This window comes from Elephas maximus, chromosome 1, assembly GCF_024166365.1.
Source record: "Elephas maximus indicus isolate mEleMax1 chromosome 1, mEleMax1 primary haplotype, whole genome shotgun sequence".
NCBI classification, from domain to species: Eukaryota; Metazoa; Chordata; class Mammalia; order Proboscidea; family Elephantidae; genus Elephas; species Elephas maximus.
Window position 1 is genome coordinate 164282303 of NC_064819.1, and position 27561 is coordinate 164309863.

Sequence of the window (27561 nt, forward strand, 5' to 3'; positions counted from 1 at the left end):
GACTACCTTAGCTGTATAGTGGGTTCTGAGGTCAGGTAGCGCATAGTCCTCCTACTTTATTCTTTTTCAGTAGTGGTTTACTTATCTGGGGCTTCTTCCCTTTGCATATAAAGTGAATGATTAGTTTTTTTATGTCATTAAAGAATGTTGTGCTATTTGCATCGGAATTGCACTGTATTTGTAAATTGTTTTGGGTAGAATTGTCATTTTCACAATGTTGAGTCTACCTATCCGTAAGGATGGTATGTTTTTCCATTTATGTAGGTCTCTTTTGGTTCCTTGCAGTAGTGTTTGGTAGTTTTCTTTTTATAGGTGTTTAACTTCCCTGGTTAGATTTATTCTTAAGTATTTAAATTTTTTTAGGGGCTATTATAAATGGTATTGTTTTCCTGATTTCCTTTTTATTGTTCTCTTTATTGTTGTATAGGAATCCAACTGATTTTTGTATGTTTATCTTGTATCCTGAGACTGCTGAATGTATTAGCTCCAGTAGTTGTCTCATGGAGTCTTTTGGGTTTTCTGTGTATAGTATCATATCATCTGCAAATAGGGCCTTTTTTTTTTTTCAACTAACAACAATTTATTATTATTATTGATATTGTCAAAATGATGACAGCACTGTCCAGTGGTCAGAATGACCCAACTCGAGTACATGCAGCTTCTGTGGAGTCTCAAACATGTTGTGCGGGATACATGTTTCCCTCTCAAGCTAATTCAAAGGCCTTTTCCTGCAGCTGTCAGTCATCAACAAGTTTCCTCTCCTTTCCTTTTTTTCTTTCAATTTTTATTGTGCTTTAAGTGAAAGTTTACAAACCAAGTCAGTCTCTCATACAAAAATTTATATACACCTTGCTATATACTCCTAGTTGCTCTCCCTCTAATGAGACAGCACACTCCTTCCCTCCACTCTCTATTTTCGTGTCCATTCAGCCAGCTTCTCACTCCCTCTGCCCTCTCATCTCTTCCCAGACAGGAGCTGCCCACATAGTCTCGTGTCTACTTGATCCAAGAATCTCACTCTTCACCAGTATCATTTTCTGTCCCGTAGTCCAGTCCAATCCCTGTCCGAAGAGTTGGCTTTGGGAATGGTTCCTGTCTTGGGCTAACAGAAGGTCTGAGGACCATGACCTCTGGGGTCCTTCTAGTCTCAGTGGGACCATTAAGTCTGGTCTTTTTACAAGAATTTGAGGCCTGCATCCCGCTGCTGTCCTGCTCCCTCAGGGGTTCTCTGTTCAGTTCCCTGTAAGGGCACTCATCGGTTGTCGCTGGGCACCATCTAGTTTCTTCTGGTCTCAGGCTGATGCAGGCTCTGGTTTATGTGGCCGTTTCTGTCTCTTGGGCTCATAATTACCTTGTGACTTTGGTGTTCTTCATTCTCCTTTGCTCCAGGTGGGTTGAGACCAATTAATGCATCTTAGATGGCCACCTGCTAGAGTTTAAGACCCCAGATGCCACTCTCCAAAGTGGGGTACAGAATGTTAACAGATTTTATTATGCCAATTGACTTAGAGGTCAGATAGGGACTGTTTAAGTTTTTCACTACCAATTTGGATGCCTTTTATTTATTTTGCCTTATTGCTCACAACTCTTTTAATTCTTAAGTGGTATGGTTAGTTAAGCATCCACAAAGTAGTAGGAATATCTGGCATAATAAAGTGTGAAGAGGATAGTACTAGTGTCAGTTGCCATTGAGTTGATTCTAATGGCAACCCCATGTATGTCAGAGTAGAACTGTGCTCGATAGGGTTTTCAATGGCTGATGTTTTGGAAGTAGATCACCAGGCCTTTCTACCGATGTGCCTCTGGGGAGACTCCAACCCCCAGCCTTTAGGTTAGCAACAGGGCATGTTAACAATTTACACTATCCAGGAACTTTCATGAGAAGGATACAAAATAATTACTTCAGTTACTTAACAATAATTGACACATATTGAGTTTTTAAGCCAGAATGGAGAAAGAGAAACCTATGTTCACCAACAGGCATATTCTTACCTAAAATCTTTTATAATTCAGCACACTTTTTTTTTTATTGTGCTTTAGATGAAGGTTTACAGAGCAAATTACTCATTAAGCAATTAATACACATAACATTTTGTGACACTGGTTGCCAACCCTGCGACGTGTCAACACTCTCCCCTTCTTGACCTTGGATTCCCCATTTCCATTTGTCCAGCTTTCCTGTCCCCTCCTGCCTTCTCTTTCTTGCCTCTGGGCTGCTGTGCTCACTTAGTATTGCATACATGGTTCAGCTATGTGTGTTACTGTTTGTTTTAAGAACCTCTTTAATCTTTGGCTGAAGGGTGAACCTCAGGAGTGCCTTCAGTACTGAGTTAAAAGGGTGTCTGGGGGCCATACTCTCGGGGTTTCTCCAGTCTCTGTCAGACTAGTAAGACTGGTCTTTTTTTGTGAGTTTGGATTTTGTTCTACATTTTTCTCCAGCTCTCACTGAGACCCTCTATTGTAATCCCTCTCAGTCGGTGGTGGTAGCTGGGCACCATCTAGTTGTACTGGACTCAGTCTGGTGAAGGCTGGGGCAGTTGTGGCCCGTAAGTCATTTGGACTAATCTTTCCCTTGTGTCTTTGGTTTTCTTCATTCTCCCTTACTCCAGATGGGTTCGGACCAGGGGAGTACCTTAGATGGCCGCTCACAAGCTTTTAAGACCCCAGATACTACTCATCCAAGTAGAATGTAGAACATTTTCTTTATAAACTATGTTATGCCAGTTGAGCTAGATGTTCCTGAGACCATGATCCCCAAAGCCCTCAGCCCATTAATTCGGTCCCTCAGGGAGTCTGGATGTATCTCTGAAGCTTCTATGACTTTGCCTTGGTCAAGCTGTGCTGACTTCCCCAGTATTGTGTACTGTCTTACCCTTCACCAGAGTTACAACTTATCTATTATCTAGCTAGTGTTTTTCCCTCCCCCCCACCCCGTTGTAACAATCAAAGGTTGTTTCTTTCTATGAGAAATCTTTTTGTGAGTTTTTATAATAGTGTTCTCATACAGTATTTGTCCATTTGTGATTTACTTATTTCACTCAGCATAATGCCCTCCAGATTCAACCACGTTGTGAGATGTCTTGCAGATGCATCATTATTTCTTATCGTTGCGTAGTATTCCATTGTATATACATACTGTAGTTTGTTTATCCATTCATCTGTTGACGGGCACTTAGGCTGTTAAATAACTTAAACATTTTGAGAAACATCTGAAAGGATGAAGGCTCATTGCTTTGGTAGATACTGAAATCTGGGTGAAAGTGGCCCATAATGAGGTATTTGTTCTGAAATAATTAACATCTAAAATATGAAGGATATTTTGAATAGTGTTGGTAGATAAAATATTATGTCAATAATATGTACTGCAAAAATTCCAGGACCAATCATGAAATATAAGGTAAATAACAACTTAATATTTATTATGCATGTTTATACAGTAACAACACAATAATGCTTTATAAGCTACATAGCATTTTCTAAAAACACTGCAAAAAATGTAAAGATGAAACAGTAGGTATGACATTAAAAACACTGCAAAAAATGTAAAGATGAAACAGTAGGTATGACATTATAACCATATTATTCAAAATTTAAAACAGTTACCTAGCTTTTAAACAATTTTGCATTGATGATTTTTCATGAACAAAAATAATTTCAAATATGTAAATAGTCTTTCTTAATAATGCACCAGATACTATCTAAAGGGTCAATTTTATTGCATATAAGATATATTTGATTTGGGTTTATTTGATTCAATATCATGCAGAAAAGTTTATACACTTAAGTAGACAGGGTATTGTTTTGTACTATAAAATTAGATGAAGGTTGACATATTTCACAGCTTAATCTTCAGGAAATTTTATTCAGCTAATGTATAAAACCACTGATTAAAATCATCACACATATGAACTAAAAGCTATTAAATATATTACAGTAAAACAGCTCTGTTGGCACATTTCAAAGAAAAGAACAGGTATTAACTACTCTTTCCATTAATACCAACTACCACTCTCCTTGGCCATCTAAAAAGATGGTCTTCATCTCAGTTTTTAAAGCATTAAATGGCACAGTCTTAAATACAGACATACATTTAGTTGTGTCACTCACATAATTGGCACAATTAAAACTTTATCATTTTAAATATGGGAAAACTAGGGGGGAATTGGAGTTAGACATACCCTGTAAACCAGTGTCTAAGTAAAGCTAATGACACATGTCTGTTTTACTTCTTAAAATCATTCAGCCAAACACTACGGTAGTTATGTCGAGGATCTGTAAACATTCTCATTTATTTGTATTGTTTCCTGAGGTCATGGGAAAATGACTGTTATTACAGTAGTCTTATCATTTAATATCTCTGCAAATGTGCTCTGGAAATACTAAAACATACAACATTTTTACATGCAGATCCATGTGTAACTTAACACACTTTTCCTATTACAAAAGCTATCTTTACAAAATTCTTAGGTATCAAAATCGTTTATTCCATTTCTAGAAGACCAGGGAAAAGCATTCATAAACTCTAAAAAAGCCATTGAAAAAAAAATTCAGAATTAGCTCATTTAACACTAAAGAAATGAAAATAAAATATCTGCATGTTACTTCTTGAACAATGTCTAAAACATATATAGGTCTTTACATTTTAAAAAATGTTAAAATAGTGTCAGCACAGTGCCTGACAAATAGCAGGTGTTCAGTAAGTATATACTGAAAAAATAAATGTCCAGTTAAGCATAAAAACTACTGTAATACTTGAGTAGTAAGGTAATGTTATAAACCTACAATATTTCAATTGCTCAATTAAAAACTAGACAGTTGGTATTTACAGCAAAGCTTAAAAGATCTCCTACTTGATAAGTATGTATCTCTGGTGCATTTCTCAGCATTCTACCAATGAAAAGAGGAACTATGCACTTTGCTTGATTGTTGTTCTTGAAGAGATACCTATCACTCAACCATCTCTGACTTCAACTGTGTAAGAAATAAGCCAAGAGGCAACAGAAAAGAATGCTTTTATTTTCTTTCCCTCTTTTTTAAGAAACATGAAGCAGGTAACCATCCAAAAAAGTATATGCCTCATAATAGTAACTTCTATAGGAGAAAAATCAGGAGACCTAATATTTACATTCTGGGGGATAAAATAGAATGGCAATTGCCATTACCAAGATGGCTGACTTGAATAAGGAGATTTAACGAAATCTTTTTTTAATTCACTGGTACTGAATCTGCAATATTGACAATTACAATTAAACACAAAATACATGAACTACCTTTTACAGGGCACAACCTGACTATGCATAACATTAACTGACAAAGATATATTTCTCCATCATTTCACTGTTAAAAATCAAGAAAAACACCACTATTAAAATTTCAAGAACTTAAAAATAGAATTTGTGCAACGTGCATCTTAAAGCTCTGCATTTTCTATACTATTACCATCTTTAACATTAATCACCATTCACACATATGTCTAAAGGCAACCCTGGTTATCTATAGTTACTATTCTTACATTTCCAAGAGGAAAATAAGCTGAGATTAGGCATTTACCCAGCACTTGCCTGTAGTATCATTTGTTGGTGTTAATGATTAGGATGCTTAAACCATGCAATTATGCATTTTGATTCAATAATGCGACACTGGAAACCCTGGTGGCATAGTTGTTAAGTGCTACGGCTGCTAACCAAAAGGTCGGCAGTTCAAATCCACCAGGCACTCCTTGGAAACCTCATGGGGCAGTTCTACTCTGTCCTATAGGGTCGCTATGAGTTGGAACTGACTCAACGGCAATGGGTTTAATGTGACGCTGAAGTAGCCTTTTTTTTTTTTTTTAATTTAAGCCTAATTAATTCTAACACCTTTCTTCCTAAAATTTGACAGCCCAGTCATTTGTATTCTAGGAGGAAACTATAGTATTTTGATTACTATTTAATATTTAATAAGAAAATCAGAAATACTAACATTGTGCCCATTTAAATAAAAGCTACATACACTTAAACTTTCTAATGATGCTTTTTGAGGACAAAAAGTGATCTCAAAATCATGTTTGATATTTACCGAAATACAGAACTAGAAAATGTATAATACTTCCCTTTTAAAGTACAATAAGAATACAATTCTCTTATCATTTACAAATATAATTTGGTGATTATATTTCAAAGGTACTATATGATCCCATATGGATAAGCAACTTCTATTTATCAATTCTGCATGTTACAATTATCTATAATTATACTTTGACTTGGCTCACCACTTGCAAATTACTGTTAACTCTACTATGAATAGGCTAATTGCAAGTGAGATGTTGATAAAATATTTCAATATTTTTCTGATTCTCAATAAGCAAAATGCTTAGGTATCAATAAGCAATAAGCTAATCCATATATTGATTGTAAACCTGTAATACTGAAATTACAGTGGTGCTTTTTTATATGGCTGAATAGTACAACGTATGACAGATAACCATGTCACATCAGGCATTACTTCATGACTTACGTGTTATGGCAATGCTTCCCAAAGAACAGTACATATACCCCTGGATATCCCTGAGATGATTTTAAGTGATATATGAATGAACAATTTTTCTTTAGTAGTTATGCATTTATTTTAATGTTCATTAGAAAAAATACAACCAACACATCAAATATGGAATATTATTGCTCAAAACAAGGAAGGCTATGGTTAAAAAAAAAAGTGAGGCTAAAAAAATGAGGTTAAAAAAATACATAAATGTTTCATTATATATATTTTTACCACAAAAAATAAGAAAACAATAGCAAAGACTATATATACACACACATCTATATATAAATACAATTAACATAATTATATGTATAATACACACACAGCTGTGAAATCAGGAAGGTGGTATATGACTTATATTTCGGAAACACTGCTTTAAGGGATGATTTGATTTGGCCAGTATCATTTATAAATCCTTATAACAATGAGCCGTAAGGGGGTTTCCTGTAAACTCTGATTTTATTCCAGGACACATATTTTGGAAAAAGCATGTTTTTATATTTAATAATATAAAACTGAAAGTACTGAATAAATTTAACTTACTTCAAAAGGGTTCACCAAAATGGTGAAAAGGTTTGGGAACATTTGGGAGACATGCTATTCCTACAGAAGAGAGACAACTACAAAGGCACATCACATATTATAGTTATCACTGCAGCATTTAAATAAAAGTGATCTAAATAACCATTATCATTAATTATGAATTATAATATTCTTTCATAAAAAAGAAGGTAAGCTTGTGCACTAAGTGCTCTTGATTCTGGAACCACCTGCACATAAGTGTCACTAACATGGACCCACTGACCTGTCGATTCACTCTCAGATTCTTTCAAACCTAACAAAACAAGAAGTAAAATGTTTTATGTTCTTACTCTAAGTTATAAACAGCAACACATTCATCACAATCTATATTTACCTCAGCTAGATCTTACTGCTTAAGTCTGTTTCTTCCAAAGTGAACTAACTATTTCGAGGCATTAATATTACAGAGAAAATAGTCATCTCCAATTAGTATCACTTTATTTTAAATATCTAATGAAATGTTAGAGAGCCTTGAAAATAGTTATTTCCTGAGGGAAAAGAATCATTTTCGCTAGAAGAGAAAGAAAACAAAGTTAGTCTGCTGACCCATAAGTGAAGCCAGCAAATTTTCAATTCTAACTCTATTCTGAGGACCTGGTACATCTTCAAAAATTTTGGGTATCATTAAATAAAGTACTACTCCACTACAATATATGATGACTGAAACCTTTAGAAAACTGTGTGTCATTTCACATTACCTAAAAAAAAAAAATTTTTTTTTTTTTTTTAGAAGGGTACAGTCATATGACATTTAAGATTACCTAGGCAGTCTTAGAAGTAATTCTCATTTAACATAAAGTGAATCCACTTGAGGAATCCATGAAATACTAACTTATCTCTTCCAGAAAAGGAAGACTAAATTATTTTAATGAATAAAATCAACTTAGGATGGCATACCAGGTACATTTTTCTTTCCAGTGATATGTTCCGGTAAGATCTTAGAGGGTGTTCTCACTTTCACATAAGCGGTGTAGTGGCCTCCTTTCATCGAGCCGCTATGTTCCACTACTCCATAGAGACCATACAGAACTTTATCTCCCACACTTACATTCTTTTAAACAAAGAAAAAACCCAAATTAGTACTATTTAGTGAAATATTATTAAAAGGAAAATTAAGCCAAATTTATGTCTGTATATAATAAGAGAAATGCATATTAAAACTATACTGAGATGTTTTCCACAAAATGGCATGATGGAAAAGCTTGACAATATTTTCTGTTGGTTGGGCTGTGAAGAAGAGTACTATTATACCATTGCAGGTGGGAATGCAAAAAGGTACAAATTCCTTTATATTACTGTTATTATCTAGCACATCACACTACCCATTGCCATCAAGTCGATTCCGACTCATAGCGACCCTATGGGACAGAGTAGAACCACACCATAGGGTTTCCAAGGAGTGGCTAGTGGATTCAAACTGCCAAACTTTTGGTTCGTAGCCAAACACTTAACCAGTGCACCATCAGGGCCCCATTATCTAGCTCAATTACATATATATTACTCTGACATTTATCAATTTTATTTTTTGGATTCTGTCACACAGGTGTAAGCCCAGCCCTGCCCAAACAAAATGTAAAAACACATGCATCAGACTATTAATGGATTATTTGTAACAGCAAAAGAATAGAAACTCAAATGTCCATAAACTGGGGACTGGTTTAATAGTGCATCCACACAACAGAATATTATGCTGCTTGAAAAATACAATATAGACTATCCCCATATACTGCTATGGAATAGCCTCCAGGGCATAATGTTAAGATGGAAAAAGGATACATACAGTAAGCTATCATTGTTTAAAGGGGGAACACAAATATACATACCTGTCTGCTAATATCTTAAGCAATGAAAGGATAAATGATAACTTTTTAAAATGGTTATCTATAAGAGGAGGAAAAAAACAGGTGGAATGGACACAGAGAAAAGCTAGACTTCTTTGAATTTACCTTGTTTTGAACATTTGATGTTAGAACTTAGTAAATATTTTTGTGTAACTATTAAACAAATAAAATTTAAAAAGCAATCCCTAAATATAAAAAATTAAACAAATGAACAGTATATCCAGTTGGTGGCATAACTACACAGAGGAAGATCACTAGGGTCATGTCAAAAGGACCCAGGAACCAATGTGAAGTGGTCTCCAGTGGCCAAATGTGGGCCTATTAGAGTAATATTCTAGAGTATATACAAAAAGAGTAATCTAGTGGGTTAAAACATATCAAAGATGTTTAAATCCATTAATTCATAATGATGAACTAAACTGGTCATGGTTTGAGGATGTTAGTGAACTAATTCATTATTTTAAAAACTGGTTTAAAAAGGGAGGGGGAAAAATCAAGCATTTATCCTGCCTTCTCTATAAGAACTATACTAAAAGATAACTAAATAGATGAAAGGAATTTCTCTTTACAGAAGTATTCTAGCAAATAAATGGATAAGGAATGACAGAATTACAACATCACCATTCTGTAATACTTAATGAACCAATGGATTTAACAGTGAGCATCACTGGTTGCTAGTATCACAAAAAGATAGAAAACTGGCATTATGTGCCTCTTAATGAAAGAATGGAGCCCTGGTGGCACAGTGGTTAAGAGTTCAGCTGCTAACCAAAAGGTCGGCAGTTCAAATCCACCAGCTGCTCCTTGGAAACCCTATGGGGCAGTTCTACTCTGTTCTACAGGGTAGCTATGAGTCGAAATTGACTCAACAGCAATGGGTTTCTTTTTTTTTTTTTTTAATGAAAGAAATGACATACCCTTGCCAAAACCAAAACAAAAGGAATATAAACCTGAATCTGTTTAAGCCTGCAGCCACCAATTTGCAAGAAATAAAGAGGACAAAGAAACAATCATCAAAATCTAAACTACTGGAAACTATCAGAAAGTTGACCCAATTTCTCCAACAAATAAATTGCAAGGGGCAGGAGGGGAGAAAGATGGAATCAAGGAAATTACAGATTAAAAGAGACTTAAGATATCATCCAGTCATAATGTGTGGACCCTGTCTGGATCCTAATTCATAAAACAAAACAAGAAAAAGGACAATTGGAAATATGAACACTAGACAATATGACAGAATTATTGTTAATATTTTTGGTAAAGAGGTATTACGCTTATGTTTTAAAAAAGTGAAGAAAAGATTCTTTTAGAGATAGTAAAATATTTATAGATGAAATGATATGATGTCTGGTGTTTACTTAAAAATAATATAGAGGAAGGAAGTGAATGAACATGTGAAGGGGCAGGACTGGCTAAGGATTTAAGGTTGTTGCTGCTGGAAACAAGCACTATGGGTTTGTCGTACTGTTCTACTTCTGCGTACACTGGAAATTCTCCAAACAATAGTTTCTAAAAAATATACTGTTTTCATAAATTTAATAGAACCCAACCCAAACCGACTGCCATTCAGTTGATTCCGATTTGTAGCGATCCTAGAGGGCACCATAGAACTGCCCCATAGGGTTTCCAAGGCTGTAAATCTTTACAGAAGCAGACTGCCACAGTGTGCTAAACATCATTATTATTTACCATATTATCAAAGTCTGAATGTTAACTGACATATGGTGTTGGTGTTCCACTGCACATGAATTGATTCACCAGAAAATTGCATTTTAAAGGTATTTTTGTTTTGATTTATCAATGTATTTGACATGTTAAGTTTAATAAGTGTTCTGTCACATACCAAAAAAAACTAGACTGCTTAGCAGTAATCATGTACAGCACACTGTGTTACCCCATAACTGTTAGTGTCCCTCAAGGAAAACAAAGGAATGTACAGATGAAATCAATGACTTTGTATAAGCCATTATACACCAATCTGCTTTCTAAACTTAATTTTTAAAGTATTAGCAATTTCAAAGTATTATACTCAGGGTGACAAGTATACTTACTCCGGAGTACACACTATAGGGTCACTAAGAGTCAGAACTGACTCAACGGCAATTGGTTTGGGTTTTTTTTTAGTACACATAAAATAGTGTCAAAAACAATGACTAATATGTTGATTTGAATAATATACAGAACTCCAGAATGCTGAAACTATTGGTGATTAAGCTCACCATTCGCAACAAAAACCTTGGGCATAAAACCTGCTCACTTCTCTCAACAACCATCTGCTTCTAGTAGCATTTACAAGAAGCTTTGATCTTCAATAGCACCACGGCCTTATGCATCTTTTCGACTTTCCCTATTTTGTCTCCCAAAGGACAAAAGTCATAGTCAGTGTGTTGAATACTCCATATGCTTCTGATTTAATTTCACTAACTATAAAATTCCCTTTTGAGGAAAAGCTTTTTAAAAACAAAAACAATTGAGAATCCAGACATCCACATATGAGCAGTTAATATTTTTTTAAATAATTTTTATTGTGCTTTAAGTGAAAGTTTACAAATCAAGTCAGTATGTCACATATAAGCTTATATACACCTTACTACATACTCCCATTTACTCTCCCCCTAATGAGTGAGCAGTTAATATTTGACAAAGGCACCAAAATAGTTAAATTGGGGAAAAGACAGTCTTTTTAACAAATGGTGCTGGCATAACTCAATATCCATCTGCAAAAAAATGAAACAAGACCCATACCTCACTCCATGCACCAAACAAGCTCAAAATGGGTCAAAGACCTAAATATAAAATCTAAAATGATAAAGATCATGGAAGAAAAAATAGGGACGACGTTAGGAGCCCTAATACATGGCAAAAACAGTATACAAAACATTACTAACGATGCAGAAGAAAAACTAGATAACTGAAAAAAAGAAAACTGGGAGCTCCTAAAAATCAAACACCTGTGCTTATCCAAAGAGTTCACCAAAAGAGTAAAAAGATTACCTACACTGGGAAAAAGTTTTTAGCTATGACACTTCTGATCAGCACCTGATCTCTAAAATCTACATGATACTGCAAAAACTCAACTGCGAAAAGACAAATAACCCAATTAAAAAATGGTCAAAAGATATTAATAGACACTTCACTAAAGAAGACATTCAGGTAGCTAACAGATACATGAGGAAATGCTCACGATCATTAGCCGTTAGAGAAATGCAAATCAAAACTACAATGAGATTTAATCTCACTCCAACAAGGTTGGCATTAATCCAAAAAACACAAAACAACAAATGTTGGAAAGGCTGTAGAGAGACTGGAACACTTATATACTGCTGGTGGGAATGTAAAATGGCACAACCACTTTGGAAATCGATTTGGCGCTTCCTTAAAAAGCTAGAAACAGAACTACTATATGATCCAGCAATCCCACTCCTTGGAATATATCCTAGAGAAATAAGAGCCTTTACACAAACAGATATATGCACACCCATGTTCATGGCAGCACTGTTTACAATAGCAAAAAGATGGAAGCAACCAAGGTGCCCATCAACGGATGAATGGATAAATAAATTATGGTATATTTACACAATGGAATACTACTCATCGATAAAGAACAGTGATGAATCTGTGAAACATTTCACAACATGGAGGAATCTGGAAGGCATTATGCTGAGTGAAATTAGTCAGTTGCAAAAGGACAAATATTGTATAAGACCACTATTATAAGAACTCAAGAACTAGTTTAAACATAGAAGAAAATATTCTTTGATGGTTACGAAAGGGGGCAGGGAGAGGGGTATTCACTAATTAGATAATGGATAAGAACTACTTTAGGTGACAGGAAAGACAACACACAATACAGGCAAGGTCAGCACAACTGGACTAAACCAAAAGCAAAGAAGTTTCCTGAAAAAACTGAATGCTTCAAAGGCCAGCAAAGCAGGGGTAGGGGTTTGGGGACCATGGTTTCAGGGGACATCTATGTCAACTGGCATAATAAAATCTATTAAGAAAACATTCTGCATCCCACCTTGGAGAGAGGCGTCTAGGGTCTTAAATGCTAGCAAGCAGCCATCTAAGATGCATCAATTGGTCTCAACCCACCTGGATCAAAGGAGAATGAAGAACACCAAGGACACGTGGTAATTATAAGCCCAAGAGACAGAAAGGGCCACATGAACCAGAGACTACATCTGCCTGAGACCAGAAGAACTAGATGGTGCCTGGCTACAACCGATGACTGCCCTGACAGGGAAAACAACAGAGAACCTCTGAGGGAGCAAGACAGCAGTGGGATGCAGATCCCAAATTCTCGTAAAAACACCAGACTTAATGGTCTGACTGAGACTAGAAGGACCCCAGTGGTCATGGTCCCCAGACCTTCTGTTGGTCCAGGACAGGATCCATTCCCAAAGCCAACTCTTCAGGCATGGATTGGACTGGACAATGGGATGGAGAGGGATGCTGGTGAGGAGTGAGCTTCTTGGATCAGGGGGACACTTGAGACTATGCTGGCATCTCCTCCCTGGTGGGGAGATGAGAGGGTAGAGGGGGTTAGAAGCTGGCAAAATGGACACGAAAAGACAGTAGGGGGAGGGAGCGGGCTGTCTCATTAGGTGGAGAGCAATTGGGAGTATGTAGCAAGGTGTATATAAGTTTTTGTGTGAGAGACTGCCTTGATTTGTAAACTTTTACTTAAAGCACAATAAAAATTTAAACAAACAAACAAAAGCATGGCCCAATAAATAACACCAGGGTTTCCGGATAAATAACACATAGGATATTTTAAAGTCTACTATTCGAAAGTCTATTAAATATCTTAGTAATATACTGTACCTTACAAGTAGCAGAACAGAATGGTGCTAAATCAAGCATGAGTGGAAAATCTACATGTCTGTTCACTTTGCGAAGACTCCAGCCAGCCTTAAAAAGACCAAAAAACATTCAATGCAATAAAATTAGATCTAAAGCACAGTGTTTTAATTAAAACCAAGAGGGATCCTAGAAGTTAGATTTTTCGTAGATATGCAAATGTAACTAATGAATGGTCCAAACTGACAAATGACTATATTAATAATTAGGTTTCATAAACTGTTACTGCAAAGATTATTTACACTGTCATTTTTACAATGATCAATATGGCAATACTTACTTTCACTGTGGCTTTTCAACAGTTATGGAAAAATAAATCCAATGTGATGAAAGTAAGCTACTGACAGATGCTATCATGAAAATGTATCTGCCTAAAGAATGAGGAGCCTCCTGTTCTAGGCCTGACTCAAAGATTGGCTAGCTGTGTGACTCTAGTCAAGTTTCAGAATTTAATTCAGCTTCTGTAAACTCATCTAGGTCAGGCAGGCCAGCTGCAAGTGGATTAGATAGTCCTTTTCAGTTCTAAAATTCAATGATACTCATTACAAAGGAAAACAATACTGAACATTCAAAATGTTTGATCAATAAAAGTAAATGCTACGTATTACATAAAAATAAAATGAGGACTTCCAGCCAACACGGTGCCATAGACAGAAGCACCACGCTGTCCCTCCACAGCAAAGACTGATAAAACTAAATAAAACAGAGACAAACGTCATTCCTGGAACCTGAAGTGTCAAATGAAGAGATAAAGAACTCAGCCAAACACTGAATGGAATAAGAAACTGACAGAGGATTGAGAGCGAGGAGAGATATGTGCCGGGGTTCATTGTCAGCTAACCCAGCACAGATTTGCCACCGTGGACTCCTGTTGGAGATTGGCTGACAAGGAACACAGGAAAGCGGCTTCACGAGCTCCCAACAGGAGACAGAGCACCCAGTAACCTGCAACACGTGCTTTCCCACCCACCCCCACCTCCCCCCGTCCCCCCCCCCCCCGCCGCTGCTCTACCTAATAGAGAGGAAGGCAAGGCAATACCAAGTAATAATAGACTAGATCAAACCTAGAAAGATAAGGGTAAATTTCAGGGTAACCACAAAGAAAGTTAACAAACCTACTCATCAAAATAAAGAAGAAAAACATAAAGTCTCAATAAAAACAAAATCTACAAAAACAAAAGAAATCAACAAATAAAAGGAACTCAACACACGATTGTAAGAGGAACAAAGAAAACATCAGCACCACAAAAAAAAGCACTACAAAATGACAGCAATAAACTCACACGTATCAATAATTACCCTGAAAATAAATGGACTGAATGCACCCATAAAGAGACACAGAGTGACAGAATGGATAAAAAAAAAAACAGGGTCCATCAATATGCTGTCTACAAGAGACATACCTTAGAAACAAAGCGTAAAGTTATTAAAAATCAAAGGATGGAAAAAAAAATAGGCAAATAACATTCTTTTCCAACGCACATGGAACATTCTCAGAGTAGACTACATCTTAGGCCACAGAGCAACCCTCAACAAAATCCAAAACACTGAGATAATACAAAGTATCTTCTCAGACCACAATGCCATCAAAGTAGAAATTAACAACAGGAAGAGTAAGGAAAAAAATCAACTACATGGAAACTGAATAACACCCTGCTTAAAAACCCCTAGGTTATAGAAGAAATCAGAGATGGAATAAAAAAAAATTCTTAGAGTCAAATGAGAATGAAAATGCATCATAACAAAACCTATGGGACATAGCAAAGACAGTCCTCAGAGGTCAATTTATAGCAATAGATGCACACATCAATAAAGAAGAAAGGAACAAAATCAAAACATCAACTACACAACTTGAACAAATAGAGAACAGCAAAACAAGCCCATAGCCACCAGAAGAAAGGAAATAATAAAGATCAGAGCAGTTCTCAATCTTTTCCTTGTGTTTTCTTTCATGGGCTTTATACTTAGTCTTTTCAGTGATTTATAAAATTTTAAAAAATTATCTGCAAATAGTATTGATACAGTATAATGTGAAACTTAAATTATTTCCCAAATATTTTTTCCCCAAGACCTTTACCAAATAATCAACCCCCCTTCCCAACTGATTTGAGATTCTTCCTTTACCATAATAGCTTTAAATTCTATTCATGTTTATTGAATTTTCTGACCATAATGTTTCAATTATTACAGTTTTATTTTAAAATTGGTATAAAAAAAAAAGCCTCTCCTAACTTAAAAAAAAAAATGTTTACTATTTTCATTTATTCATTCTTCCTGAGAAACTTTAAAATTATTTTATCAAATTCAAAAAAATCATCTCATTGAGAATGGATTGGATTGAAACTAAATAATTGGAGAAAATCCTGACATGTTAAAAGTATTTAGGTTTTCTCTTACAGGGGCAGGGCTCTGCCTTGGTACCCTTTCTGGCATTTAGACCCAGCCGGAAAAAAAAAAAAAAAATTTTTTTTTTTTTTTTGTGGTCATGCCTAGTCCAAGCACACCTGTCAGTGGGATCATGATAGTTCAGAAAGTCATGTGTACTCTACTACTTACCTACTTGTAAGTGTTCCTAATAAAATTTATTTTCCACTAAAACACGCATACACACACACATTTAGGTTCCTTTCTCCCAAATCTTCAAATATTGTGAATTGAACAATTTTAACTATAAAAGTCCTATCAACTATGAAGGCTGGAAAAACAATAAGCCCCACATGGTAAATTTTTAAATTCAACAAATCACTGTTTAATACTTGACAATATTATACAGGACTTAGAACTCTGCAGAACATATGATAAAAGTGACTACAAGAACTTTACCTGCTGGAATCTTTTGAGATGGAGAATTAGGATAGCTGGAACAGCAGAAATGAGCAATTGTTTCCTGGCATTAGTATAAACCCCTTCTGCTTTCTTTTCTGCATAAAACACAGTAAGTTTATTTGTAAAGTTCCATTTTTATATATCATCTACCATACAATATAGTAAATATTTATATAGAAATATCATACCACATTTTGAAAAGGCTTAAAAAAGAAATTGGACTTCTAGTTATAGGGTGCCCCTGCTCCTTTCTGAAAATCCACTAAAATGGCAATAAAGGTTTTTTTTTTAAAAAAAGGAACACAGTTACAAGACAAAGAATAGGAGAGGTGACACTTGCAACAAAATTTTGGAAGCTGGGAAACAGATGGACTAGTAGTAACTTATGTCAATATACTTCAGCCAACCATTACCAGCAACACATCTATAGTTAAACAAGTTGGGTTAATGACTCACTGCAGTGAGGGGAGAACACACGCCATTGGGAATCATGGGGTGTCTTAGTAAGAGGCTGTTAGAAAGGACTTACCTAGGATTTGAATGAGGCCAATTGTGTATTTACCTTGGATTAATATAAGCTGGCATTTCTTCCTTCTCCTATCTAGACATTTCTTTAATTAAAAATTCAACCTGATACCATGGAGCTGACTCTGACTCACGGAGACCTTACGTGTTACAGAGTAGAACTGAGCTCCATAGGGCTTTCTTGGCTGTAATCTTTACAGAAGCAGATCATCAGTGCTGCTGGGTAGGTCTGAACTGCCAACCGTTCGATAGTAGCCAAGTGCAAACCATTTGTGCCACCCAGAAATCTATTTCTTTAATTACTAGTCAGTAAAGATCAAAGTATTCTCTCCACTTAATCAAGGCTAGAGATACACTGGAAGTTTCTTACTTGCCAATTATCCCTTTTCCCACTTTTCTCTGTTCATCTAAACATAGCTATTATACTGTTAGTTTCATATCATACAATTATTTGAAATGTTCAAATTTAAACTTTATGTTATGAATTTACAATCGACTGATGGGATTTATGGAGCACATTAATCTCACCAGTGATACAATGATAAATTTTAGGGTTATTACTTCTGGATAGATTTCAGACAGCTAGTCCTCTGAAGTAAGATTACATGGATTTACATCTTCAAGGCAGAAAAGGATACTTCCTACTCTTCAATTTATTTCAACAAAAACCTTCTGTAGTGCTGAGACACACTATGCATAAAACAATCCCCAATCCCAGGAGTCTCGGCCTAGAGATAAGGTTCTGAGATTCCCTTATTTTGGGATCTGTAACCCTTTAGTTACTTTCAGATAATCTATTAATAATAAAATAGTAATAATAAGCTAAATATTTACCTGCAGAACTGGTTTCCTTTTGGTATTTTTGTTTCTTTTCAGTACAATTCTCACATAGAAGTTTGTTATTCCCCATTAGTAATTCCATAGATGTAAACTGGTAGAGACAGGACTGAATCGAACATTCTTTAGAAGTAGTTACATAGCTCTGAGAGAGGGTCTGAAAAGCATTTTGGGGGCTGTGAGATATCATATGCTTCTCTGAAAAACACAAATTATGTGGGATATTTAGTGGCTGATTTTCTTTGTCAAGATCTCTATCTCCAGATACAGTGTTGCTCAAACGAAGTTCAGAAATAGCATCAGCCATTCCCTCATGACCACTGTCAGTCTCCTTGGTGTATGGCAATTCACTTGCTGATAGGTGGTGAGTGGGTCCATCTCTGTGCACACAGGACACGTTACCAGGTCTAAACAACACAGTCTGCTTTGAAGCACCTTCAGATTCTGAGGCCTCACTGTCAGCATCAACACTACTTTCAGAATGGCTGGCTTCTTTTTCACTGCCATCAGTAGGGCTTTCATTCAGAGTTGACTCAGTATTCGTGATGCTTGCTAAAGACACTGAAGAATCCCCATTCATTCCAAGGTTTTCATTTTTTGGATACATGACAACATTTTTCTCTTCTCCAGATGACAATTTTCTTATATGTTTTCTGTCATGAAGTACTTGGTTCTGTAAGTTTACAGTGTTTTTAGAGAAAAGAATCTTGTGACCTTACTGAAAATAAATTCAAATAAGTCTCATTTAGACTTCTCACTATTATTAAATACTATCTCTAGTACCCCTGAAATCCATCTTCTAAATCTACATAGACTATATGATCAATAATTCTAATTTAAAAGTAAACCTCTACACAAGAAACTAACAACAGTGGTTACTTACTTGCAGGGAAGGAAACAGGGCTTTGTGAAACCTGGCTATGAGGGAGCCTATTCAACTGTAAACCTGTCTATATTTGTTGATTTTTGAACACTGAAAATGTACTATCTATTTTTACAACAAGTTAAAGAGTAACAAAAGTAAATTATGAGCTGCATTATGACACATGATTGCTAGAGATCTGGAAGAAAACATTTTATTTCTATCAAGTCTTTAATTTGTCTATTGACTGCTGCTTTCTGACTAGACTAAGGAGTGTCAACCTGTTTCTTGTGATAGAAAGATACAAGGACACACAGATAAAACAGCCTAAATTTGGTAATAATTATTAACTGATTTAACCAAAAATTTTAAGCTACTTGAAATATTTCAAAGGTTCCGCAAGGGTGAAATCTTTTTTGCGTCTTTTTCTTTTCCTATGGCTTATCTTAAGGGTCAGGACAAAACAAAGGCAAGGCACCATGAATTACATCTAGACTGGGTATTCACTTTCAGTTATTTGGGGGGTGGGGAAGAGGAATGAATTATAAAAAAGTATCTGTGCCTCAATTTTTTTATCTTCAAAATCAGGATAATAACATTAGGCTCCTGTGTTTATCAAGTATTCTGAACTCCCTGAATGAAAACAAGACATTCATTTTCATCATATACATTTAGCCTACTAGAGGGCACTAGACAAATAAATGAAGTTTATGGTAACATCCTACAAATTCTACTATGCTGAATTTACATAGTAACTTTTTTTTCTACAAACTCCTATTATGTATGAAATATTAATGGTCAAGTGGGAAAATACAGACCCATACAGATTTTAAGTGACTTGCCCAAGATCAACTAGCCAACAGATAAACAATGAAAATAGCTGTGTCTGGAATCCAGTTCATCTAACTTCTAATTCAGTGGTTTCCAAATCCAGGTGATCATCAGAATCACCTGAGAGGGTTTGTTGTTGTTTTTGAAAATACAGACCCAAGGCACCACCATTTAGAAATGCTGATTCAGGAGGTCTGGGGTGGGGTTTGACAACGTTTTAATAAACAGTTCCTCGGTGATGCTGATACATCAGCCAGTTAACAGGAACTTTTGAGCTGGACTATTTAATCTATCCCCTTTACCCTCTTACTCCCAATGAAACATAAAAATACCCATTTTCATTCTCATTTTGTGCTTGGTGGGTTTATCACAGATTTATTTACTGAAAATATTCTCTAAGTTTCTAATAGTGTAAATCAAGACAAGATTATTAAGTTTATTCTGAAAAGATATTTGAAACTATATGAACATGCTTTACAATCAGAGAGGTGATAGAAGGGCAGAGGTTAAGACCATGATTCTGGAACTACACTGCCAGGGTTTAAATTCAGACTCTGAAGCTTCTTAGCTAGGTATCACTGAGGAAATTACTTCTCGTCTCATTATCCCAGTTTCTTCATCTATAAAACAGGAGCACCAGCCACATGGGGTATCTTGGGAATTAAATGAGATAAGACACACAAAAGCCCAGAAGAGCATCTGGCCCATAGTAAGCAACACAGCTTTAGCTATTATTATTGGTAGCAATCATAGGAATGACCATATCGGTCTTCCTAAGCACCATACACGTAAAGCACTGGATGAGGTACCTGAGATACAGTAGTAAGGAAGACGTAAACTGAGTTCCTAGTCTCAGAGCTTATAATCTATCACAATAGAAGCAAGTATGATAGAAGATAAGCACCATGGGAAGCAGTCACACAATGGTTAAGAACACGGACCTTTCTTGAATGCCTGTTTCTTCCTTCCACCTACTATCTATATGATCTTAGCCATGTTACTTAATCTATCTCTTGACTCCATGTAATTAATGTAAAGAACTTAGAACAGTGATCAGCACACAGTAAGAACTCAAATGTAGAGTACAATTATTATGATAGGAGAAATACAGGTGCTATAAAAGCCCAGAGGAAAATAAATAATCCAGAGTTGAGTGGCTCAAGGGAACCAGTAGAAATTGAGCAGAGGGTGCTGGAGAATTGGACTGTTCATGAAGGAGGGAAAAGCAAGTTCAAAAGCCCACAGTTAAGAGAAAGAATGAGAAATTTTGGAAGTCTACCTAGAAAGCAGAGTACAAATGTGGAAGGAGAGGAAAACAGACAAAAATGGATCAGACGTATGAAGAGCCATGCAAGCCACTGATTCTGAAGGCAATGGGTAACAAGATGACCAGTTTTGTGTTTTAGAAATCTTGCTGTGATTGCAATGTAGAGTATGGTGTGGCGGTAGGGGTAGAGAAATGAGTAGGCTGCCCTGGTGGCGTAGTGGTTAAGAACTCAGCTGCTAGCCAAAAGGTAGGCAGTTCAAATCCACCAGCTGCTCCGTGGAAACTGTATGGGGCAAATTCTACTCTGTCCTACAGGGTTGCTATGAGTTGGAATCAACTCCATGGCAATGGGTTTGGTTTGATCTTATCTCTCTGACAATTTTGGTAATGCTTTCTTGCCCCGTGTCATTTTCCAGTAAAAAATTTCCATTCACTGTTTCCTTTCACTATTTTTTTTACTTTTTTCAACGCTCTGAGTAAGATCAGACCTTCTGCCTTGTACTGGCATTTAACTCCTTTCATAAGTATTTACGTTACTATTTGGGTTTCTTTCTACTTGGGGTTTTTTTTTTCCCCCCTTTCTTCATATTAAACTTTGTAAGGTTTTAATGAGATAACTGTAGTATGATTTAGCAAAGAGGTGAAAAATTAAAAAATTTACTATCATATCAGTATTTTTATTTTATGTCAATAGAATAAAGCATATGGTGAAATCATATTTAAGTGCCCTATTAGCTAATGAAGCAAAGATAAAATTGTTTTTATTTAAAGGAAACAGTTTGCCCTTTCTGTGGTCTTGCCACTTGATGAGTCTTCTAAAAGTTGTATGTCAATTTGTCATGTTAGTACAGATCATATCATATAGAAATGTATTTTTTTAATGAGGTACAAATTCAGTTGGATTTATTTAGATTTATATGGGGTAATTCAACAGCCAAGTATGTTCCTAGTGAAATAACAGATTAGACAATGGTCATCAATGACTGGTGACATCAAGGAAAGATATCAAATATTACTTCGGTGGGAGAAGTATACAGCACTACTTAAACAAATAATTAGACCTGGACCTAATTAGGCCTCTAGATCAAACTGCCTTAGAGAGGAAATACAGGGGTTAGAGGATCATAATAGCCCCTGGGCATGCGATAACAACATAAATTACTACTGAACATGGGAATGTGGGAAATCTGTAGATCAAAAGAGATTAAACAAACACAGCAATCAACTGCAATCTACAGACCATTTTTAGATCCTAAATTCAAACAAGCTTTAAAAAGCAAAATTGAAAAACAAATCTTTATGAGACAACTGCAGAAATTTAAATAATGATTTGATGCTTGATGCTATCAAGAAGTTATTAATGTTTTTAGCTGTGCTAATAGTACTGTGGTTATGTTTTTTAAAAGAGTATCTTTTAGAGATACACACTGAAGTATATATTTGGGATTTGTTTCAAAATAATCTAGGATGAGGGAGAGGGAAAACGTGGAATACAGATAGCTGTGAGTTGGTAATTATGAAGCTAAGTAACGAGGACATGACAGTTTACTAAAGAATTTTCTCTACTTTTGTCTATGTTTGAAATTTTCCTTAACAAAAAGTTAATTTAAAAATTACCTTATCTTTAGGTGAAGGGTGCTTCTTGGTGGCTTTGGGTTGATGATGAGTATTTTCTATAGTAACAGTGCCACTGTACTGACCATGATCGGTTTCCTGTGAACTTCTATATTTACTCATTCTTCCCAAGAGTACAGGTTTTGAAACCTATGTAGATGTCACGTACATAACACAAAACTTCTTTAGCAAATAAACTCTGGATATCACCTACTTTTTAAAATTTCTAATTCACTTAAAATATAAAAACAATTTCCTTAACATTAACTCTTAAAATATAAAATATAGAGTATAACTTTCTTAAGAATTATATTTTACTGTAGACATACATAGACAAACCCTAACATCAAACACACTGTACAATTATTATATATGAAAAAATAATGGCTCTCAGGTATCTCCTAATACTCAACAAATGTCTAAATAAATGAATGAATGAATGTTCTTCACAAAAGCCTTATTATTAGTTTTTTCTTCTTACCCTTTCTTCTATTATAGGAAGTGAAATATCAATGAAAGGATCTTTCATCATGGAGACCTTAAAAGAAAATAGACTGACAGTTAGAATTCTAATACAGACGATATAGTTTTGTAAATTCTCAAAGAAATCAAACTTTTCAGGCAACTTACACTTTTAAGTTAAAAAATTCTCCTAGAATTAACAGTGATTCAATATGGGCATACCAGCACATATTGTTAAGAAAAACAAGATATTTCAAAACCTCAATGAACGCAACCCAGTTTAACTTTACAATATCATCAATATGATTAATCTGTAATATTTGAAGTAACTCCAAAATAAATTACACTTAGTAAAACTGATTAAAGATACTAAACATAATTTTGGTGAAATTAGTGCAATGTCATAAAAAATACATGAAATGCTAAGAAAAAGCTACGAAAATAAGCAGAGGGCTTGACTTTCGTAGATTCCTTTAAGATAATTATGTTTTAAAAGATAGTCTCCAGCTTGTGAGGGAGAAATCAACTTCTATCTTGAATATTGTACAAATTTAAATGTTATGTTGACCCATTTTGTGCTTCAATGCAACGGGCTGGCAGAAGGTATTTATAACCTTACTTTTATAAGACTAGAGAGAATACAAAAGTAGTCCCTAATCTGAGACAGACTAATGGTTCTAAAGACTTTCCTTTATCATTAAGATCCAATAAAAGTCTAAACCTATCACATTCCAAGCCTTTCAGAAATACTCATTACCAAGCAAACTGAAAACCTGTAACAATTTAAATGTGCTTTAAGTTGTTGTTAAATACAGATGGCATTCAAAATAAAAATTACCACTAATTTAAAAAATGAGTCAAAAGCAACAAAAAAAACTTCAACAAGTCATATAAACAAAAACTTTAAATCGAATGAGATAGAATCATCCAAAGTTATGTTACTACATTATGTTATTTCTATTGGTATTACATCCTAGCGTACTGCAATGTAACATAGTTCCTCTCTTCACAGAAATTTATCTCTCGATTTAACCCAAACAGGTAGCTAACACATTTGATCATATTAAGATAGGCTAAATGCACCACCAGGGTTTCGACCTGCTGAGAATTTGCATTTTCACCCCAGATAAAGTGAATCGAAATCTACATTTTAACAAATTCTTATGTATACATAAAAATCACCAGGGGATCGTGTTAAAATGTAGACCCTGATTCAGTATATCTGGGGTGAAAATTCAAATTCTCAGCAGGGGGTTGAGCTGGAACAAACTGGTTGGAAGCCCTGTGTACCTTACACGTTTGCAGAGAGTAAAAACAAAATAACACATATAAACACATTTACTTAAAAAAAAATTATAAATCATATTTACTTTCTATGGGTGAAAGGTATGATATTTTAAAAAGACTCTCAAGAACTACAGATAAATGACTGCTGATGATTATATGTGAAAGAAAACATAATAAAATCAATGTGTATAATCCATTCTATGTTGAAGTGAATTCCAAAGTACCTACATTTGCACATTCTTCACACATGACCGTGCTAGTTAATTCACCAATAAATATCCGATCTATAAAGTTCATTTTCACACCTTCTTTTCCATATGCTGTAAAAATAATACTTTTTAACGCAAAAAAATGTCAATCATCAATTTAACAATATAACATGCTATCTTCTGTTTATTCAACAGTAATATGATTAAGGCAGATGTCCCATACCACGTATAATAATATATCCTATTATATATTGTTTCTTTTTCCTTTACACTTTTGTAGAGAAAATATGACTGTCAACTATAGTAGTCTCCAAAAAATAAGGAACTGTTCTTAAAATTATAAGGTAAAATACAGCAACAATCATTATTCATAGCAAATCTCAACTGCTCTCATTAAACCTTTTAAGCCTTTGCATCAGGGCTTCAAACTGGTTTGTTTGGTTTGACTCCCTGCTGAGAATTTGCCTTTCCACCCCAGTTATACTGAATCAAAATTCACATTTTAACAAAATCCCAGGTGATTCATATGTATACATTTATACTTTAACAAGATTTCAGGTGATTCTTATGTATACACCTACCTTTTAACAAGATCCCCCAGTGACTCTTGTGAATACATAAGAGTCACCTAGGGAGAGCTTGTCAAAATGTAGATTTTGACTCAGCATACCTGGGTGGAAATGCAAATTCTCGGCAGAATTGTTGAACTGGAATGAACCAGTTAAAAGCCCTGCTCTGCATCTAACCTAGAGGTAGACGGAGGAATGGGAAAGTGGATTATGCTTTTAGGGCTACAGATGCCAGGATCATGGCTATGGAAACAACAGAGTAACAAAAGACAAGGAAATATAACAGTGTAAGGAATTAACATGGGCAATTATAACTCAGTTATTAATATATTATTTAATATTCATTTAGAAATAGTATAGTAAATTAAGACATTTCATTAAGAAAAAATGTACAAGGAATTTGAAAGTAGATTATAAACCTGGAAAGAGAGTAAAGAAAAACTGGAATGTTATTTTAAACATGCACTAGATGGCACTATTTCAACACAAAAGAACCAAGTGCATACTTGAGAATGCACATTTTTAAAAATCTTGGGCTCTTAACTATCACAAAGTTTTGGAACGCACAATCACAATGTATATTTGTTTATAAATTATACACATGTAGTAAGTACATTATAAAACTACCCAAAAAATGAGACCATAATAAATAAAATATTTTTTCATGTCTCCTAAAAATGATGACTGCATACTACCATCAGTTAATACATCAAGACAGAATATATAGTTAGGGTATGGTAAGTCATTAATAACATGGGTAAAGCCACACTTCAATCTTGATAATTATAAATGATCAACTTTGGTTAATCATTGTTTTTATCTCAATTTGGCTGATGAAGAGCTAACACTAGGAGTAGGCTGACTGTACACACGGTGCTTGACTTTTTAGTGCTCTCAATAAACGATTTCTTTACAGGAATATCTGAAGCATATAAGTATTTTCTAGTTAAGACTAGATCATAAATCCACTTAACCAAGCTCATGTTAGCTCCAAAATGATACAGTACCATGAAAGTGAACTTCTAAGTGAGACTGCTACTTTCAACATATTTGGGCTCTGGGCCTTTCAAATCTCCTTTAGGAAAGGCATCAGTGTTGATCTGTAAATTTGACATTAATTTTATTTATAAAAACTCATGTGGATTCATTCTAACATTGTCTATGTCCCAGTAGAGTACCCTGCAGCCCCTGGAGTTAAGTGAACCCCCTCCTTTCAAGGCCACTAATTTAATTAGTCCACATAAACGCTCAGCTTTCTTTTCTCTCAAGAAAGAATGTTTCATAGTTTCTTCTTTACCAGCGAGTCAACATACCTCTGACTTTTTTTCTCGTTTCATCATCAGCAGTTTTGGTAGTTGGATTGTTAAATGCTTTTAGGATGCTGGCTTGTATTCTCTGTAAAACAAGGTAAGAATTTCATAAAATAATCTACACTAGAATGTATTCAATGTAATACTCTGTGTTCATTTAAACAGAATCTGGTCTAGTAACAGTCTGTTAATTCAGATTTCATTTTCATAATTAAAAAAAAAAACACTTTCGAACAGCAAGGTACACTGTGGATCTCAGTTCCTTGTCTATAAAATAAAATGACTGAATTAAAAAAAAAAAAAGTCCTTTCCTCACACAAAACTTTCAGACTATAACATAACTACATACTCCAAGAATAAAGATTTAAGTTAATAAATAATCATCTTTTATACTAATTGGACCCCTAATCAGTGAATGGTCTTCTCTAATTCATACTGGGAAACCCTGGTGGCGTAGTGGTTAAGAGTCATGACTGCTAACCAAAAGGTTGGCAGTTCAAATCCACCAGGTGCTTCTTGGAAACCCTATGGGGCAGTTCTACTCTGTCCTATAGGGTCACTATGAGTCGGAATCGACTCGACGGCAATGGGTTTTTGGTTTTAATTCATATTGTAACAGTGAAATTAAGGAAGACTTTGTTAATTATCATTCAAAAGATATTATTTCGAGTAAAGTCTTAATCACGGGCTTTAATACGTGAAACCACTTTTTGAAATAGACTTTCTTATGTGAAAATGAAACATAATTCTGTTGTTAAAAATTATAACACACACCAATATCACTTATGAAAAAATTCTACATAAAATATGAGCAAACAGAATACAGCAGCACATTAACACATCATAGCTTTTATTCTAGGAATGCAGAAATGGTACAATATTAGGAAATCTATTAAAAAATTATAAGGTAAAAAAAGAACTATTAACCAAATTGCAAACTTTCCAGTGAATAATAAAAACACTACATATCAGAATCTGAGATACTTCCCAGTGTTAAGAAGAAAATTCATGACCTTAAAGATTTAAATCAATTGAAAAGAATAAAAACAAATGGATTAAAAGTCAACTTAAAAATTCAGAAAAAGAACATCAAAACTGAAGAAAACTAGGAGAAAAAAACTGATGAAGATAAAAGTAGATATAAGGGAATTTCT

General features: G+C 34.9%; 1 protein-coding gene across 5 annotated transcripts in view; it reads right to left on the minus strand.

The window, feature by feature from the left end:
- Positions 1 to 3520: 3520 nt before the first annotated feature.
- The window catches only part of USP45 (ubiquitin specific peptidase 45), a 76254-nt gene continuing 52213 nt past the window's right edge, over positions 3521 to 27561 (minus strand). For 2 of the 5 annotated variants that reach the window (XM_049897912.1, XM_049897906.1), the window contains exons 10-18: positions 26411 to 26492; positions 24548 to 24639; positions 23052 to 23108; positions 22574 to 22720; positions 17994 to 18669; positions 16632 to 16729; positions 13773 to 13859; positions 8002 to 8155; positions 3521 to 7357 (exon numbers count right to left, since the gene is read on the minus strand). In XM_049897912.1, the coding sequence (XP_049753869.1) occupies positions 7227 to 7357; positions 8002 to 8155; positions 13773 to 13859; positions 16632 to 16729; positions 17994 to 18669; positions 22574 to 22720; positions 23052 to 23108; positions 24548 to 24639; positions 26411 to 26492 (1524 nt within the window). In that variant the 3' untranslated portion in view covers positions 3521 to 7226. Of the gene's footprint in view, positions 7358 to 8001; positions 8156 to 13772; positions 13860 to 16631; positions 16730 to 17993; positions 18715 to 22573; positions 22721 to 23051; positions 23109 to 24547; positions 24640 to 26410; positions 26493 to 27561 lie in introns of those variants that run through there. The other 3 variants (XM_049897922.1, XM_049897932.1, XM_049897940.1) reach the window with 3 other exon arrangements.